This window comes from Entamoeba invadens, assembly GCF_000330505.1.
Source record: "Entamoeba invadens IP1 unplaced genomic scaffold scaff_1105074725643, whole genome shotgun sequence".
NCBI classification, from domain to species: domain Eukaryota; phylum Evosea; order Mastigamoebida; family Endamoebidae; genus Entamoeba; species Entamoeba invadens.
The window spans coordinates 464,316-483,634 of NW_004191777.1; the positions used below are offsets into that span (position 1 = coordinate 464,316).

Here is a 19,319-nt window from a genome sequence, read left to right on the forward strand (position 1 = left end):
CACTCAAATGAAAGATACTATTGGAAAGGAAGAGAATGAAGAACAAACAAACGATAAACTACTCGAAGAAGAAGACATGTATGAACAAGCTATTAATCCTGAAATTACAATATCAAATATTCAAAGAATGGAAGGTGGTAAAGTAGTTCGTGGGGTGGACTTCTTTTCTTGTACTGTTAATAAATTTTCTCTTGTTTTTGGTGATACAGACGAGAATGTTAGTGTCAAAATAGAGAATTTTAAGTACATTGCGAGTCTTGGGATTATGAATCTTCCCATTGATGTGAAGTGTATTCAACTCAAAACGTGTGTTGCTAGTGTTAATTTCAAATTACAGAATGTGTATGGGTGTGGGTCTCAATATAGTAATGACATTATTTCTTTATCGGGTGTTGTATCTATCAACATCAATAATGGGTTTGATAAAAGTCAACTTCGTTCTGATCAGGTCGACGTTTTGTTGTTCTGTGAAAGTCTTAAACCGAGGAATATGAAGAGGTTTACTGTGACACAAATCAATTCGGTCAATGTGAATGTGTTATACTCATTTGAAGACATTTTCTTCCTTCAAAGAATGGTACACCACTTGACGGATAAAACACTTTTATCATCAATCTTTGAGAGAAACAGTGGACGTTCTGTCCACGAGTTTTTCAATGTGCCAAACATGACGATGAACTTTCAGGAATTAAAAGAAACGTCTCTTTATCCCCATTCGAGACCACTGATTTTTAAAGGGTCTGTGTTTGGACATACAATGATGACATATAACGAAAAGGAAATGGCACGACTTGCTCAGATTGGAATCGATGCATCGTATGAACAATTTAATATATTTGCTCGAGTGAATGTGAACATTGGGAATCAAAAGAAGATAATTGTTCCATTTATATTGTTGAAGGGGGTGAATGATTTGGAAACGGTCTATATGTTGGTCAATCAATTACAAGTCATGAGAGTACTAATCCACCCATACAATCAAAAAACAAATGAACTTCCTCAAAAAGTTGAATGTGACTGGAAAACGTGGTTTGGCAAAGACATGGTGAAGTGTGTTCGAGTTGATGACGTTTTAACACATGAGACTCTCTACGAAACGATTCAACATAACAAAAACAATTTGAAGGTCATAGATGAAACATCAATATTCTTGGGGGAAGGGAAAGGCGCAAGTCCATTTGAGACTCGATTTGTTGAGGTAGAAGTACCATTGATTCATGACGCTCCGATAAATGTTACTCCAATCCAAGAACAAGTCATTGAAAACACCGATGGGCGTATTGAAGTTGAAATCAAATGTATGAATGTGGATGCTGGAATTAGTCAAGAGAACAACGGCGCTATAACTATTATAACACAATTGGCAATGAGTTTCAAATTCAACAAAAATGGTATTGTGTTCAAAATACAACCAAAACAAATCGAAGTCAAATCAACATGTGACACAACCTCTGTTCTTAAAATAACAAATAAAAAAGATCAACAGGAAGTCATTGAAATTAATGGCGGACTCAATTGGACGAAACCAATTGATGGAGCTAATAATGAAATGTATATGACTATATATGCATATCCAAAGAACGCGACTCTTCTTAATGTGAACCTCTCCATGTCCGTTGGAATGCAAATAAAAAAGATGATGGAATTTAAAGTGGAGTGTTTGCCAGACTTCATTAAAAATATTTCACAACCTTTTGTATTCAATGTGGCAAAAATTGAGGTCAAACTCATCCGCACCATTTTCCAAATTAAGGTGTGTAACCTTGACTTATGCTCAACTAAAGAAATAACATTCGAAGAAAAGGAAGTGTGTCTGAAAAACATTGTTGGAGATGCAAAGTATGTGTTCATCTCATTGCTTGCAAAGGTCAAAGACCAAATGCAATTTTATATACTTTTCGAGGAAATGTTATCCAGCGTGTTTGAAAAAAGAGTTTCTGAGATTACAGACATCATCAATAAATACACCAAATTCTGAATCACTTATTGAGCTTGTTTTTTTGATCATTAATTGTTTAAATTAATTTGGATTGACAAATTAATTTCAATCCATTTAAAATTACGAGTAAATTTTCTAATAATTATAATTATTAATAGTAAAGTATTTCTATTTTTAATTCAAAGTGTTTTTTTGCAGTTTATTAAATTTATTAGTTTAATTAATTAACCAACCAACTATATACTTTAACAAAATCATCAACGAAATTAAAAAGTATTTATAACGCCAATGAAATGTATTTACGATTGATTATGGAAGATTCTATAAATCAAAAATATTTTTGTGTTATGAACAAAAGAACTAAAACAATTTAAAATAATATTATTTTCATTCAGGTAATTAAATAATATAAAACATAAATAATAAATTGATATATAGAAAAATAGATAGGTTTTTTGAAATCCAATAATTGTGGAGTAAAACACGGTGTAATTTCAATGAATGAAAAACAAACAATCAGCAACACATGCATACACTAATACAAATAGTATCAAAAAACAAAGTCAAATGAACGAGAAATCCATCCTTTTTTGATCATTTTTTTAAACAAACAAATGTTTGTCCTTTTATTATAGACAAATCTTCCTTTTCTTTTCCAAATTCAACGTGTTGAGCAGTAAGAAGTGACCAAAGAACCCAAGACGCGAATAAAAATGACAAGACCAAAACTTGAAATGCGGGAACTTCATAAAATTTAAAGTATTTATAGAACAAATAAACACATTTGAAAACCCGAGTTTTTCTTGAAAAAGAAAGGAAGTCAGTTGGTCAACCAACTTTGAAAAGGTATCCCGAAGGCGTCCAGTAGAAACGTTCAAACTTGAAAAGTACTTAAAAAGGATCAACGAGTTGAAGAAAAAAAAGAAGAGGAAGAGAAAAAAACTCCTTCTAGAAAAGAGATCTGATGAACTGAAATGGAAAAAGAAGGGCATGGCTCATAAGATCAACGTCTCAGTCGCGTCACTTCAACCGTCGCAGTTTGAAGGGTGGGCCACGAAGCAAGGTGGTTCCTGGAAATCATGGAAACGTCGTTGGTTTGTAATTAAAGACAAAAAGATGTGGTACTTTTCTGGTAAGAATGATACCGAAGCTAAGGGGTGGATTGATTTAACACCAGGGACCGAAGTGAAAGACAAGACAGAACCCGGTCAAAAGAAGAAATTTTCCTTTGCTATTAACTCGCGCGGTGTGAAGGGTGAACGAGAGTTTTTGATCTTTGTCGAATCAGAAACAGACTTGAAAGGGTTTTTAAAGGCCATTAACCAAGTGTTATCTAGTGACAAAAAATCTGCTGGTGCCGCCGCGTCGTCTGTCCCTAAAGTGAATAACGTCATTCCGCCTTCACAACCAGTCTCGCAAGTCCAAGCTCCTCCTCCTTTAACTCAACCTTATGTCCCAGAACAAACACTCGAAGCTCAACCACCTATCCCACAAGTCCCTGTCGATATCCCTCAACCCCCTGTAGTCTCTACAGCTCCTGTTGCATCACCAGTTGTTGCTCAAAAGAGTTGTGCGTTGAATTATCCAAATAACATATCAAAGCGCACTGCATCCGATGGAATTAACATTGCAAAGGACATGTCACAGTGGCTCAAAAATAATCAACCGGAAGGTATTAAGGACTTCTTGAACATCTGGAAAGATTCATTGCCCGTGTCTACTGACATCATTGCAGGCGAGTTTGCAACAATCACACTATGCGTCTCTGCAGATACACACAAGATGTCGTGGAGAGTGAACGGCCCTCAGAGTGGAATGATCCAGAAGATGGTTGACTTCTTCTGGAATGTCGGAGCTCCCGAGAATGAAATTGACCGTTTGAACGACTTAGGAGCGGAGATCAATCCAAATGTCATAGGGTCGTGGATTGATATGAGTCAAGATGGTGGAATGGATGGAGGATGGTTCTTCCCAGTCGACATAGCGCTTGGAACTGCAAAGAGTGCGGGAGATGTTGGAGAAGGGAAAGAAGGGAATAATTCTGCATTAGACGTCTTTGTGAAATGGGCCGAACAACATGGGATTAATATGGTCATTTCTGTTGGAAGAGATATGGGAGCTACTCCACCTCGACAAACCGATTTCAAATTCAAAATTGTTGGACCGAACCAAGTCAAGTTAAGTATTGTTAAAGAAGCCGGTGATGCTTTTGGGTTCCCGAAAATCCCACAAACACTCGAAGATATCATCCTTGGCTTGGATAATTCAATCACAGAAATATCACTTTCCGTCGTTACTTCTACTGACGGATTCGTCAAATTTGGAGTCATTATACCTACTCCGACTGTGTACGCCGTTGCGGATATGCTTCAGATAGTCCCAGAGGCTGACCTCGCTAAACACCAGTTCTACCTCAACTCATTTGGACAACCGAGTGCCATCGAATACGCTTACTTGAACAAGGGATTCGGGTTCGAGGTGTATAAGGAGGGTGTTGATGTCCATGTGTACTACACGCTTGGCGATGTTTCAGCTTAATAATTTTTTAATCGGATTTGGGTTTATCGGTCTTTTTTGATTGCAAAGCACTGTTTTTTGACTTAATGCTTCCGATATTATATTAGTTTCTTTTTTAAAAAAAGTGATAAAAGTATTCAATGAAAAATAACGCAAAATTGGAGTGACTTGTTTGTTGAGAGATGATACTTATTTTTTATAACATGAAATATCCATTTTTAAATTAAAGAATAAATAATAATAGAACAAAAAGGTTTATTTTATTGTAAACTATTAAGTAACTATTGGAAACTACAAAAAAAAGACTCACTGTTACGAATAAGTTGTTCTTTTAAAGTGATCGTGGGAGTGATGCAAGAATTTAAATGGAGATATCACACCAAGACTATACACAGAAAAGTTTGAGTATGGGTAGTGTCAACATTGTACAATATTGGTATCTCATTTTCATTGGTTCTTGTCTTGGAATGAATTTCATATTTAAAACATCTTCAAAAAGGTCTAAAAAAATCAGTAATACGGTTAATGATTACTTCGTTGTATCTTCAACATTTAATGGTACGCCTATGTTTATGGAAAAGGATATCAGTCGCTCAAAAAGTCTTTTAACGGAAAAATTAAAAGAGTTCATTGAAGATAATGCAAAATATTACAATACAAGTCTTGAAGAGTTACAAAAAGAAACAAAAGATATCAAAGTAGAATGCATGAAAATGACAATTGACACTTTAAAAAACATTCAATTTGATTATTTCAAAAAAGAAAAGAGAACGAACCAAATTAAATTAGAACCACATCAAGTTGCTTTAATGAAAAAGTTTAATGAAATTACTAAAAAAAGTAAAGAATAATTAAAATTTGTTGTGTGGAATTTGTTGTACTTTATAGTCAACTAATATGGGTATGATCGATGTCTTTTATTAAACAAGGGTACAAATTGCAATTGTATTTCAATTTATGAAAAAAATGACAATTAATATTAAAAAAAGTATCTTTGTCTTAACATTTTTTAAATATATCAAAAGTAATAACTTTGTTATATTAACTTTCTAATAAATTTTTTATATTTTTAGAAATCCACGTCATCATTTGAATTTTATAAATAAAACAGCAACCTAATATTCATTAATTTAATTATTATTAAATCAAAGAAATAGAACATACATAAATTATTTGAACCCTTTAAAGAACTTTAAAAGAGGTGTGTCCAACGTAGAGCTTTCCTTCTTGTGTTCTGGAATATCCATTCCTTGCACACAGCCAACTGGCTTTTCATTCCAATCGACTTTGGCTGGGTTAATTCGGAACACATCACGAAGTAATAGACAAGTTGTGGTATGGAGTCTCTCAAAGTCTTTAATTGGATAGTTCTGTAATAACTTCAGCGTGTCTTCAAACCTCCCCACAGAGCACTCTACTTCAAGAATCATCGCAGCTAAAAACGCAATTAAATACCTCATTCCTCGCACTTCCACAAACATCCGATCCCACATCTGCATGGTGACTTCCATAGGTAATTCGAGTGCTCCAAGAAGTGATAACCACCTGAACAAATAAAACGTCGGGTCAATCATTTTGTTCACAGTGTCTGCCAACCGACTGTTTTTCTGTTTGACGCACCACATGACTCTTCCCATCGACGCTCTAATTCCAGTTGGTTTGAGATCGTAAGAAGGATCAAACCAATCTCTGATATTCGAGAGTAGCATGCTCATACAGAAAAATGTAGAGACTTCTGCTAATTCCTCACTACACGAGTCCGACGCATCAATAAAAACGTGATAAAACACATTTGCAATGACATTGAGCCCTTGTACATAAGGAATACCCCCTGGCATGTTACTCATGATGTTGAGAATCCGCTTTAAAACAGGGTTGTACTTCGCTTTCTTCTCGCCATCGTTTGTTCTTGCTAAGTCTTTGTCAATGATCTTTGCAAGCTTTTTGTCCCTAAATATGAACTCCTCCTCGTCTTTTGTTGGGTTGGTGTTAATTGTTCTGTTCTCCAATTTGGGGGAGTCTCGTTTCTCAGCGTCTAATTCGATTTGCCCCTCCTCACTCTCTCGAAGCTTTGTCTGGGACTGTTGGGCGGTGCGGATGATCCGAGACATCATAAGTTCTTCAGACTTTGGTGTTGTCCCTGGGGAGACGTCTTGACTGTTCGACCTGACCTTTACTGTATCGTAAAACAACGATCTTTGTTTGCGATATAACTTAATAAATGATTGGTCGGTGTTGACCCAAGTCCTTTGGTCTGGTGAGTAATAGCGGAGTAACAGTTTCCACACTTTTGAACGAAGTTTGTTGTTGTTAGGAACGCCGTTTTTGTAGACGTACAGCCTCAGATGCTGTACATCCACAACAGGGTCTTCCAAAATCTCAAGGAGTTCGATTGTTGGGTTCTGCATTTTCTTATGTGATTTTGAGTTCTTCACCAATTTATCAACATCAACTTTCAAGTGAGAATGTTCTCCTCTGTCTCTCGAGAAAACGACAAATAGGACATTCTTTGGATTTATTCGGGCTTTTTGTGTTTTTAAAGTTGGTCACTTTCCTCTGTCATTGCCAACTATTATAATTAATACTTCCAATAATATATTATTATACTTTTTTATTAATTTTTTTTTCTTCTAATCTCATTCTTTTTTAAAAAAGATAAGATTGATAAATCAATGAAAATATAAACAGTCACAACAATCTCGAGATTATCTTTACTCAACGTCTCATTGAACTCAGTCTTTGTTAATTTTTATAATTTGGAAAGGAATTCAATGTTCAGGACTGTTATATCCATGTAAAGAAAGAAATGGTTAAATACAAGTTAAATAACAAAAGTAATCACCAAAATGTATTGCTTATTTTTCTTTTTATAATAATAATGAGTTATATTCCTCAACTCATACCATACAAACATTTAAAAACAAATAATATATAACCCCATTTTATACCTAAAATTCCCGATTTTTTCAATTAAACATATCGAATTTTATTGCCAATTAAAACACAAGACAAAATCCATATTATTGAAAAAGAAAAGAAAAAACAAGATATTTAATACTGAAAATTCAAATGATTGGGATTGAGTACTCTTCAGACTCTGGACAAGATGATGTTGACAATATGACCGATATCGAAGACGTGGAAAAAGCTTTAGAAGAACTTGACAAGAACATCCTCGAACGATTTGGGTGTGAAAAAGGTATTGAAGAGTGGAGGAAGGCTGTCGACCACCTCTCGAGTTGTTTTGAGCGTAACGCGACGATGAAAACGCAGACGGAAATTGATGAAGATGACACATCGTTTATTTTTTCTCAACTTTCTTCTGAAGCATTCACCAAGTGTATGGACTTTATGAGACAGTGGACTTCTCTTGAGTGTGAAGAGAATGCGGTGTATGCGCTCCGGATGTTTCTAGGAGCGACATCGAGTCGGTCGCTTCAACTTGGTGACACCAAGATCGAAATCTGTTTGTGGGTGTTGAATCATTTCTCCGGACTCCAACGCGTCGCCAAAATATTTGCGATGGGCATCATTGGTAATGTCCTCAATCGCGAAGACTTGTTCGAGACCCCTCCCAAATTCATTGCGGAGGTCGTCGACATTTTTGTTGGAACAAATGGATTTACAATAGACGAGAAAGGGGAGTACACGTCGTTCATTTCGCCAATGACTCTTGCTATTAAAACTATTGACCCACAAAAGAAAGTCGTTATTTTTGATAAAGAAACAGACATTAAAACCCCAGACATCAACAACGAACTTTTGGACTTGATGGAAATGAAAACTAGTTTACTCTGCTTGCGGCGGATTGCTTTTAAACTCGACCAATTTTTCGGACCGACTGCTTTGCCGTTTTCCGATGACATTTTGAAGGCGGTTGATGAAATTGTGAGAGGGCACAATGTCGAGACAAATAAAGTTCATTTGATGGTACCAAACGAGTTCACAGATAAACAAGTGTTGTTCCAAGAAAGAATACAGAAGTGCTTTGTCATTCGAAACGACTACATTTACAGCGACGCAATGTTGCTGACGGGTATCATCATGTCGAACGAAGTAGGGTTCACCAAAGAATTGTTGAAAGGATTTCCAACAGTGGTGAGTGAGATGAGCGAGCAGAGACTGTTAGGTGTGATTAACTTATTCACGGGGTTCATCTATGACGATTCTACGTGTAAAACAGTTGTTTTCCAAAAAGTGAATTCTGTTCGAGACTTCCTTAAAGTGACGAGCTGCTTTTCCAATTTTGCGAAAGTGAAGCAAAAAGCGTTTTTGGGTGTGACGAAGGTGTTGTTGTCAACACCGATATATTTCAATATGTTATATGAAACAGATATTTTGTTCAACACAATTCGATACATTGCGATGAACTCATTTGAAAAGGATATTGTTGTTCCATCACTCAGTTTTTTAAGGGATGTCATCCATGCACCGCTTTTCAGACAATTTAGAGATTTACTGGGATATCCAAGCCAACCTTATCAATCTGTATACTCGGGGTCTCCCACAATGATCCAGGATTTGTACGTGAAGTTCATGTTTCAAATTCATCGAAAGATCTCGGGGATGGAGGAGAATGAAGTGATAAAGAAAATCGCGGAGAGAGGGGTGTTAAGTCAAATATGTGAGATCTGTTACAAACTTGATTTGAATAGCGACTACTATAAAGGGTTTGGTGGCGGGATGTTAGAAATCCTGTTTGACATAATACAGTACGTTTCCACCGTTCCAAGCTGTGTAAAATACATTTTGGCTGATTACCTGTTTTACAAAGAAGCGCGCGACGCGACTATGAGCGAAGTCCCAGATGAAGAAAAGTCCTTTCCAGCGTTAGTGAATGAGATGGGAATTCGAGAAGAAGACGCAAAAGCGCTTTTTGTGTTAAAAATGTATTTGGAAGATCATGGAATATCCTCCGAAATTCGGTTGTCCATTTTGAGAACGCTATTTCATTGTTTGAGTGTTGAGAATGCGAGTGGTGTTGATGTAGAAAACAAAATTAAAGCAAGTGGGTTGGTCATCAACATAATGAATGAATTGGAAGTTGATTACAACAATAAAGAGTCTGTAGACATTGTTTTGAATGCGACCGATTGTTTGATATTGATGGCAAAGAAAGATGAGAATGTGTTGAACATATTGAAGCCATTAAATATTAGCAACAAGTGCAACAAAATACTTAGCGATATCAATGAGCGACTGACATACAACTCTGGGTATAGTTTTAAGATGTTGGTTTCGTCGTTGCAAAGCATGGTAAAGTTCTTGAACTCGAATGACGGTGTTGAGAAAGAAAAGAACTACAGCCGCAATGTAAAAATGCTCAACCATATGATTATTGACTACGACGAGAAGGACGCTTTACAGTTGGTGTACGAGCATTTACTGAAAGAGGGTTTGGTAGACTCTGCGGCTTCTCTACGTAAAGAGGCCTCTTTGAAACAAGCCTCTTCCATGAACGAGGAAGGAAAAACGACGTTTGATGATGTGCTGAAAGGCTATTTGGCGCACAAACACTTACAATGCAAGCAGTGCCCTACAATAATTCCTCAACAAAAAGTTACAGAACAACACTTATGTGTTCAAAATAAAGACAAGTATCGAGAAGCTTCAATGAACCTTGCTTCTCGTATCCTTCAGCGAAAATGCTATGGGAGTTGTTTGGAAAATTATCGAGGGTATGACAAATCTGTTGCCTTTTCGACGGTATCTTTAAGAGAGTATATGCTAGACTCTGAAGAGGAAAACATACAAGTGAGTTGTGTGTCAACGTGTGATGAGGGGATGATGGTTGGCCTGAAGAACGGGTCGATAAGACTCTTTGGGTCGCGCGGGAATAGTCTCCAGAACGATTTGTACATTAATGAAGCGCAGCATGCTTTCTGTGAAATTAAAGTTGCTGGAGACTCTGTGTTTGCGTTGAACAACGACGGTAATTTAATGGCGTTTTCGAAAAACGACATCTTGGCAGTTACTACGATGCCAATAACTCCTGCAAATACAATAAGGAGTTACAGCTGTTTTGGTGTGAATGACGAGGGGAGTCTCTTGGCATGTTCTCCGTTCAATGAGAGGAAATTGGACATCTTCGACCCCGCAACAGTAGAAGTGGTGGACACGTACACCATCCCAGATATTGCCATAACGAGTCTTCCAGTGTTCTCGTCATGTTCGTCTCTTCTATTCTGTTCAAGAAGACTCTTCGATATGAGAATGAAACAAACGGTACACACTTTTGACTTCTTGTCACGATTCAATGGGGGGATGTTCACTTCTGATGGGCTCGACGTGTTGATAGATGCGGAGTTGTGGGATCTGAGGATGATGAAGTTGCGAAAAAGAAATGAGATGTTAAGTGGGACATACTCCCAAGTGATTGATGATGACGTTTTCATATCTTTTCCATACGACGAAAACGAAGAACGGATGGAAGACTCGCAGTCTTTTGGAGCGATATTTTCGGCGTTTGATATGGAGTGCAATTTCATTAGTCGAACCAATGTGGTCGATTTCTGTTTTGAGTACTCCAAGAATTTGGACACAGTCTACATCGAAGGGTGGCCTTCGGTGTACAAAGACAAGAAGCAAATTGCTCTGATCACCAAAATGGACCGACCAAAAATTCTGTTGTTTGAGTATGGAAAGAACAAGTCAACATTAGTTGGATCGCTTGAGACATCAGAAGAACGTTCTGAAAGTGAAGACACGAGCTTTTTTAACGAAGATGATGGTTTGTATTATATCATTATGACACTTTTTCTTATATAATGTAGTTAAGATATCAATTTCAATTAGTTTATTATAATTATGACTCAATAACAGTCTTTGATCCAAATAACCCATTTGAAATGGAATTGTACAACAGCGATGACGGTTTCATAGTTGAAGGTCCAACTGATGGAGAAGATATCAGTGTTAATGACGATGAAGAAGATGATTTTAGCACAAGCGAATTGATGGACGTGGATTCTGATGAAGACGAGAGTGGAAATGCAGAGAGCGTGCATCGTGATAGCCAAACTTCTACAATGGAACATTCGAGCGAAAAGAGTGAAAAGTAAATTTAATCTGATTGGTGTTATATGCTTTAGTTTTTATATACAATATCATAGTATCGTTCATCATGATGTTGTTTGAAAACAACGTTCTAAAACACTTCCAGTATATATAATTGTTACCAAATTACAGTTTTAAAAGTCGTATATTTGGATTAAATATAATAAGAATAAATAATATAATCTAATATGGATTCAACTACAATTCCTCAACAAACAAATAAAAGATTGAGGATATGTTTTCTTTAATTTTAAGTTTCTAAAACAAACACGATATTTTACATTGACAAAGTTCAATATTTTAATAGTTGCTTTGAATTGAATTAAATCAACACAGTGATGTTTCATTTTTAAAACAGGAAAAAAAATAGTTGAATCATGATTCGTGAAGTTTTGATAATTTTTATTTATCACATTGTAATGTCCCGATATATTTGAAGAAATAATGTCACTAATAATTACCAATTGTACAAACCATGATTGAACTATTAAAGTATTCGAGTATCTTATTTTCAAAACTTCAAAACTGTAAAGTAGTATAAAAAAGTTGATCAATAATTTCAAATAAAAGTTGTATGAGTCAGTTACCAGCATTGTATTTAATGAAGGTGTCTTTACATTTAAATACTAAAGATGTTGTTAAGAACTTTATTCAAGTGAATAAGAAGTGTAAAGAAACAGTTGAAAACCTTAAAGTGACTCCTTATTTTATAAATGATGTCAGTATAATATGGTTTGTTGCACATTTTAGTCCAGAAACTGTTGAGTGCAGAAACACGAGCGGCTTACCGCTTTCTTTACTCTCTCGAGTTAGTTGTATTCGACATCCAGACTTCACGGAGTTGCTCAAAAGAAACGAATTAAATGATACCAATTACACAGAAGTGTTCAACAAAGTTACTCGTCTTGTTTTGTACAATGAAGAAGACGATGACTTGTTTTCGAGAAACGTGACAATCATGATACAACACGCCAAAGACTTTTCAAAGTTGGAGTACATAGAAGGACCAATCGATATCGTCACTGAGTTCATGGAACAATTCACTGAGTATGGTAAGGAGAAGTACAACAAGATGCCCAAACGCATACTGTTGTTGTGGAAACGTGGAGAAGCGTTGATTTGGACGGAAGAAGTGTGCGGCTATATCACCAGAATAGAGAATTGTGTACCAAACAATGGGGAAGTTAAAGTGTTTTCTTTGTTCAAACAACACACACCAAATGAGGAGAGTCTCGCCATTTTCAAAATCACTCAATACTGTTACGTCTTTTTGGGAAATCAGTCGTGCAACACTTTCATTGAAAAAATAACACCACAAAGAGGAATTGTTAGTATCAAAAGTTCGAGTGGAACACGAAGCATTAACAAAGTCATAGAAAACTGTTATTCCAAAGAAGTCCGGTGGAGTGTAACAAATGACGATAAAGATGAAAGTGCTTACTGGGAAATACCGAAGTGTGTGGAGTCGCTTTGCATCTCCCCCACATCTCTGTTTTATCAAGCCAAAATGTTTCAGGTCAATATGGAACATCTGAAATATTTGACACTGAGACTGTGCAGAGGGGTCACCTTTTCAAGTGAAATGAAATGTCTCAAACAGATTGTGATGGATCGATGTATGAATGTTACTATCAAAGAATGTTCAATGAAAAGTGTTGAAGAAGTGTTTTTGGACTCTTGCAATTGTGTTAGTGTTGAAAGAACGTTAACCAATGTCACTCGAATGATTTTGAATGGATGTGAAACAATCAAAATGGAAACTAAAATGAAAAGTATTCATTACATCTCTTTAAAAAGTTGTACATTAGTAGAATTGCCACATTTGGTTTTGAACCGTACAACGCATGTGATACTTGATTCTTACAAAGATATTACTTTCTTCGAACAAAGTCCGTTTGACCAACACATTTTGGAAGAGTCAAAAACTTCAAATCGAACACTACTTGTATTTCCACAACAACAAATTGAAAAGGGAGAGGTGTTCAACATGCGTCCATTTATTCCGTGTTCATTGGGAATTGGCATTGAAAAAGACCAAATTGTGAAATTTGAAAATATGAAGAGTCAATTGTACGAAGTTCTTTTGTCCAATTACTTTTACAACCAAGAGACGATGAAAGATCCAATACTCAAACAAATAAACCAAACCAGTATCCTTAGATATTTTGAAGTCGAAGTAGTTGGGCATAGTTGGGTGTCCATCGGGTGCGTCGATTCGTTAAGATATAACAAAACAAACGCGATGCTAGGGTGGTTCCAAAGCTCCATCGGTTATCACTCCGATGATGGACACATTTTCTATGAAAGTGGACAACCGTGCAATGCAATAGCAAAACCATATGGTAATGTAGTGGGTGAAGTGGATGTAGTTGGGTGTGGATATGATGTGAAAAAGCAAAGAGTGTTTTTCACGTTAAATGGCAATTTAATTGCAGGGTTTCGAGTGTATTGGAAAAACATCAGTGCAGGAATTGCAGTTGCTGATGTAGGCAAAATCACCGTGAACTACGGAGCAAAGCCTTTTGTGTACAACACAACTGAACACAAGTTATAAAAGGCAAATATTATCAATTAATTATTTGTAGTGTTTTTTAGTGTTACAATATATAGTAATTAATTATAATAGTTTAATATGTTTTAGTATTGATTGTGACATGTTTTAACATTTTACAAAAAGTGCATTTGCCGGGACTCGAACCCGGATCTCCACCTTGGAAGGGTGGAATTCTGCCCTTAGACCACAAATGCTAGTTATTAATCGATATGAAAACGATGTAATAAATAGAAACTATTCATTTTTTATTACAAAATGGAATAGTCTAATAAAACTTGTCTGAACAAAGTTAATTAAAAATGTGTTCATTAAAAGTATGTAATCTATTTCTTCTTATTATAACAACAATCCAACAACAAGCGTACGAGTGAATTATGGGAAAAATTGAGACGTATGCCTTACCATTGTTTCTACATTTTGTGGAAGTCTGTCGAACGTCAGTGTCAATGGCAATCTTGTGTTCAATCCTTCGTTCCCATCTAAGTAAGCATAAATAGTCATATCACCACTATCATCTAGCTCTATTTTGACAATGAACCCAACGACTCCTTGTGGCTTCTTAGGGATCCCTTTGATTTGTGTCTCTCCAATGTACTTCATTTGCATGCCGTCAACAAACTTCTCTGGTCCTTTATATACTTTAAACACAGCTTCTGTCTGTCCATCGTACTGTGTTGAATAACGTTTGACTGCAGTGCATGGGAGTGTCATGTCTTCGGTAATGAACGGGTCCATCTTCCCGCCTTTCACCTCGAATCCAATTGGCTCATCCACGTGTTCCTTCACAACCACAAGTGATTGTGTTTTTGAAAACGCCAAATAAGTTGCTCCTTTGACAACAGCCTTCATCCCATCAAATTGAGGGACAACGACATTTGCATTAAACATTTTGACAATCAACGACTTGATCTTTGGAATTTGACATGACCCACCAACCAACAAAGTGTGTTTAACACCACTTGTAAACCCAAACTTGCCTAAAATCTTCTTGACTGTATAATCAAATTTCTCAAAAAGTTCTTTGCAGGCGCTTTCGAAATCCTGACGCGTCATAATGGGTTGCATGACTTCATTGTCTTCCACTACCTTTTTCCCAACTATAAACTCCATTCTCACTTCTGATTGATCAGAAGTCGACAACTCGATTTTAACGCGTTCGGTCTCTTGTCGCAATCTCAACATCAGTCGTTTGTACTCTTCTTTTTGTCTTGTAGTCATTCCTTTCTTTTTCTTGAAGTAATCTTCAAGAGCAGGGTTTTGTAAATAAATCTTCTCGATAATAGCATTCATAAAACAGATATCAAAATTGTTTCCTCCTAAGTCCGGATCACCTTTGGATTTACACTCTACAGTCCCTTCTGTCGCATCATACGTGCAACATGAAACATCTAATGTTCCTCCACCGAAGTCGATCACGACCATTTTAGAACCATGTGTGGGCTTCGTTCGACAGGTGCGAATGTAATCGACTATCGCAGCAGACGGCTCAACATAAAACTCAACTTTCTTTAAGCCCGCTATCATTGCCGCAGAACGGACCGCACCAATTTGTGCTTGTTCAAACCCAGCAGGGTGGGTGATGACTACATGTTCAATATCTTCGAGCTTACAAGACGTGTATTCCATAAACTTATTCAAAAGGCCTCTAATGATAATCGCAAATATTTCTTCGGGGTAAAAAGACTCTTCGGAGTCTGTGTCTGGGTTCATAGTGATGATTTTGATGGAACCGTCTTTTTCTGGTTCCACTCCAAATGGCCAATTCTTCTTATCTTCATATTTGACATCTGAAAGTTTTCGGCCTATCATCCGCTTAGAGTCGAAAATTAAGTACTGGGTTTCAGTATCTTTCTTTGCAGAATAACCAACTAAAGATACCCCTTTCGATTTAAACTGAGACAAGCTCACCCATGAGGGTGAGCTTGTATTATTTTGTTCCACATTCTCTACAGGTATTACAACAACTTCAGTTTGTGCCATGTCATAGTAACCGATCGATGAAAATGTTGTTCCAATATCAATGCCAATACTATATTTTTTGGCTTCCATTCTACTTATTTTTTACAGTTCTTTCTTGGAATAAATTGTATAAAAAACAATGATTAAATTGAATACTAAAACACCTGTTTTATATACTTGAAAAAGACTGTAGTTTATGTCATTTTTTACTTCATTGTTTAAATGATTTTTAATTAATTGATTCTATACAAGACATATAAAAAAATTAAAAAAAGTTGTTTTATTTGAATTAAATAAATCATTTTAAATACTATAAATAATATAATTGTTTTAAATATATCAGTTAATGCTTCAATTATTAATAAAAATTAGATAGACGCGTTATTTATCAATGTATTTTTTTATAATAAAAATTTAATTAAATTTATTAATATTATTATAATGATTATTCAATTTTTAAGTTTTTTCTAATCCAATTTTTCAACTTTTTTTATTAAACCATTATTCTATGTTTAAACAATTATTAGTTTAAAATTAATTATAATTTTTAAAAAAACAATTTAAACATCAAATTGAGTCAAACTACTGAATTACCAAACCCATTTGTTTCTCCTCTTCTTTTTTTCCGTTGCAGCAGCCCCTTTCTTTCTTTCTTTCTTTGTCATGTATATCGAATGATCAAATTTTGAATTCTTTCTTGATATTGATTTCATTTATGTATTTTTATATCAATGCTTTTCAACTCTCATTTTCGGGATAATACCATTTCACAGATTCTATGCGTGGTGCAACGTGGTTGTTATTTTTAGTTATCAAATACAGTCAAAGTGTATTATAGTTATAAAATACAAGTGTTAATAAAAATATAGTTTTATGATTTCAAAATCGATGAACGAAATGACAACTTTATGAAAGCATCTTTCAATCACACTCTCTTAAAACTGGTATTTAAACTTCAACTTGATAATTCTGTATGATTCCCAAGAAATGGTCGCATGATTTTTGGGAGACTTTTCCTCTCTTTTTCAATGTATCAAACGTCTTCTCTAATATTTTGCGTCTTTTCTCCCATTCGACTTGCATTTTTTTCTCAAAGTCATATTCGAACTCTTGTTGTAAAAAAGTCCAGCCCCCATACACTTCCTTAATTCTCACTTGAAATGTAGTTGTGTCGATTTTCCCATTCAGATAGTTCTCCCCTATTTCATCCAACTGTTTCCGACGCTCTGTATATTGCTCTGGATTGTTTGATAGGACTTCGATGATTGAATCAATGGTGTCGACAAGATTCCCTTTCCTCCAAACTGCTTCTCTTTTTTTGGCAAAATTTCCGTTATCCAAGACAGGATGAGTTATGGGTGTTGGACTGAGAACTTTGAAACTAAAAGATTGAGCTTGGCGAATCGTTGTGATTTCAAGGAGATAAAATTTAGTAACTAAAAGGTGGATTTTCAGTTCTCGTGTTTTTCCTTTTCTACTAAAGAAAACTACACCATGGTGTTTTATAAGTAAGGCATCAATTTGTAAAACGCATGATTGTGGTAATCGGTATTGGTGCGTATTCAAAAAGCTGTATATTCCGACATTATCATCACCCATTAATTATTTTTTTGATTTTTATAATTTTCACTATTATTAAATGATGTTTAATATTTGTAGTAATTATTAGTATTGAATACAGTCATAACAAAAAGGTGTCTTTTTCGAAAAAACCTGTCTTGAAAAAACGAATAAATTAATTGGTATTTTTCATCAAAATGTTATTATTATGTTATATATAACAAAAATGAATAACAAAAATGAATAACAAAAGGGAATAACAAAAAATGAGTTAATTTGCTTTTCGGGGTCGACCTCTTGGGTTTTTTGGTTTCTTTTCTAATATTGATTTTTCTTCAGGAGTCTTGTTCTTACTGCCTTTTTTCCTTCCTCTTGTAGATTTGGGTTTGGGGGGTTCGGGCTTCAAATACAAACGTATTTTAGACAGACTTTCTTGGTTGATTTGTTCGTCGACTTCGCAGTCTAACAACAATTGTACTTCGTCGTCGATGTTTAGATCGTTTGTTTGATGAGTCTGTTTTTTTCGCAGTTCATAGACTTTAATAGCTGTTATAGAAACCCTAGGAGTTGGAAGGTCTTCATATTTAAACCTTCTTTTTAGTTTTATTGGAGTTATTGAACTAAAAAATGAAACAAAATTCAGATCCTTGAAAAGGAGAGGGAATTCTTCCCTCAATCTTTTACACTTGAAGGGATCAACTTGACAAAAGTACTCTTTCTTTTCCGAGTCGTATTTGAATGTTATACCCGCACCCTTAAAAGCCGAAGAGCACGATACAATTGAAGTCGACTTGTGGAAGGCGGTCAGTATCTCAATTTGGTACTTTTCAAATCGATTCACTTTCACTTCACTTTCCTCTTTTTCCCAATTTTCATTCATCCATTCCTCGCCATCAATTCCTTCACCTTTGTCTTTCTTTTCATTTCCTCCAAGAGAATCATGCATATCCTCTTTGTCCTCTTTGTCCTCTACAACCTGAGCATTTCGGATAATACCTTTTTGAACCGCAAACACCCCAATGTCCAAAGGTTGAAGAACATGGGATGCGTGCGGAACAAGAGGCACCAAAATGATGTTGTGGACCTCAAGCACTTTCCTTAGCTCTTCAACATCATGGCAAGAACACGAATCAATAAGCAAAACAGCTTTTTCATAAATACCAACTCCGAGTTCCATTCGTTTCTCGTAAATTTTCGGGATAAACACGGAAAAGACCCAATCCATAAAAATTGATTTGTTTATGAATCCGGTCTCTGTTTTTGTTAAAAGTACATGGCCAATAAGCCCAGAATTAACAAGCGTTTGAGTACAAGTTGAGGTCGGAGTGATTAGAATTCCTGGAATTGGTCCTTCTCCGCTGATACAAGCGAGAAAGGTGCTTCTTCTGACATTACGTTGAACTCCAACTTTCAGCACTTTGATATCATCTTTATTCCACAAGACTTTGAGCTTTTTGCGGTCAGCCCATTTTTGATATCCAGATTCGTCTAGATTGAAACAAAGGCACCTCCTGACACCCGATACAGTCTTCGAAAGACCAATAAAATAATCAACAAAACTCTGTGTTGGTATCTCAAGGCGTTTTGTTTCGTCAGGGAATGCCCACCTCAAAATGAATCCCTACTTCTTGAGTATATACAAAATTGCCTCGCGTTTAAAACATTCTCCAAATTGTTTCTCCAAGAAGAATTGTAAGTACTGTACTGTTACCGCCTGCTCCCTTTCAATACAAC

The 19,319-nt window shown here is 35.8% G+C and overlaps 7 protein-coding genes across 7 annotated transcripts; 4 read left to right on the forward strand and 3 right to left on the reverse strand.

The window, feature by feature from the left end:
- Window positions 1–76: 76 nt before the first annotated feature.
- On the forward strand, window positions 77–1,978 carry EIN_082960 (hypothetical protein; the record flags this gene model as incomplete). Its single annotated transcript, XM_004184482.1, has 1 exon — window positions 77–1,978. One exon carries the CDS (start codon window positions 77–79, stop codon window positions 1,976–1,978), a length of 1,902 nt encoding a protein of 633 aa, XP_004184530.1.
- Window positions 1,979–2,929: 951 nt separating this feature from the next.
- Window positions 2,930–4,477, forward strand: EIN_082970 (hypothetical protein; the record flags this gene model as incomplete). The annotated part of the gene is made up of 1 exon (XM_004184483.1): window positions 2,930–4,477. One exon carries the CDS (start codon window positions 2,930–2,932, stop codon window positions 4,475–4,477), a length of 1,548 nt encoding a protein of 515 aa, XP_004184531.1.
- Window positions 4,478–5,625: 1,148 nt separating this feature from the next.
- EIN_082980 (hypothetical protein) lies at window positions 5,626–6,864 on the reverse strand (the record flags this gene model as incomplete). The annotated part of the gene is made up of 1 exon (XM_004184484.1): window positions 5,626–6,864. One exon carries the CDS (start codon window positions 6,862–6,864, stop codon window positions 5,626–5,628), a length of 1,239 nt encoding a protein of 412 aa, XP_004184532.1.
- A 661-nt stretch (window positions 6,865–7,525) lies between these two features.
- Window positions 7,526–11,517, forward strand: EIN_082990 (hypothetical protein; the record flags this gene model as incomplete). The annotated part of the gene is made up of 2 exons (XM_004184485.1): window positions 7,526–11,186; window positions 11,279–11,517. The coding sequence occupies 2 exons, from the start codon at window positions 7,526–7,528 to the stop codon at window positions 11,515–11,517; spliced, it is 3,900 nt and encodes a 1,299-aa protein (XP_004184533.1).
- A 569-nt stretch (window positions 11,518–12,086) lies between these two features.
- EIN_083000 (hypothetical protein) lies at window positions 12,087–14,066 on the forward strand (the record flags this gene model as incomplete). The annotated part of the gene is made up of 1 exon (XM_004184486.1): window positions 12,087–14,066. One exon carries the CDS (start codon window positions 12,087–12,089, stop codon window positions 14,064–14,066), a length of 1,980 nt encoding a protein of 659 aa, XP_004184534.1.
- A 372-nt stretch (window positions 14,067–14,438) lies between these two features.
- On the reverse strand, window positions 14,439–16,115 carry EIN_083010 (heat shock 70 kDa protein, putative; the record flags this gene model as incomplete). Its single annotated transcript, XM_004184487.1, has 1 exon — window positions 14,439–16,115. The coding sequence occupies one exon, from the start codon at window positions 16,113–16,115 to the stop codon at window positions 14,439–14,441; it is 1,677 nt and encodes a 558-aa protein (XP_004184535.1).
- An 858-nt stretch (window positions 16,116–16,973) lies between these two features.
- EIN_083020 (hypothetical protein) lies at window positions 16,974–17,624 on the reverse strand (the record flags this gene model as incomplete). Its single annotated transcript, XM_004184488.1, has 1 exon — window positions 16,974–17,624. The coding sequence occupies one exon, from the start codon at window positions 17,622–17,624 to the stop codon at window positions 16,974–16,976; it is 651 nt and encodes a 216-aa protein (XP_004184536.1).
- Window positions 17,625–19,319: the final 1,695 nt, after the last annotated feature.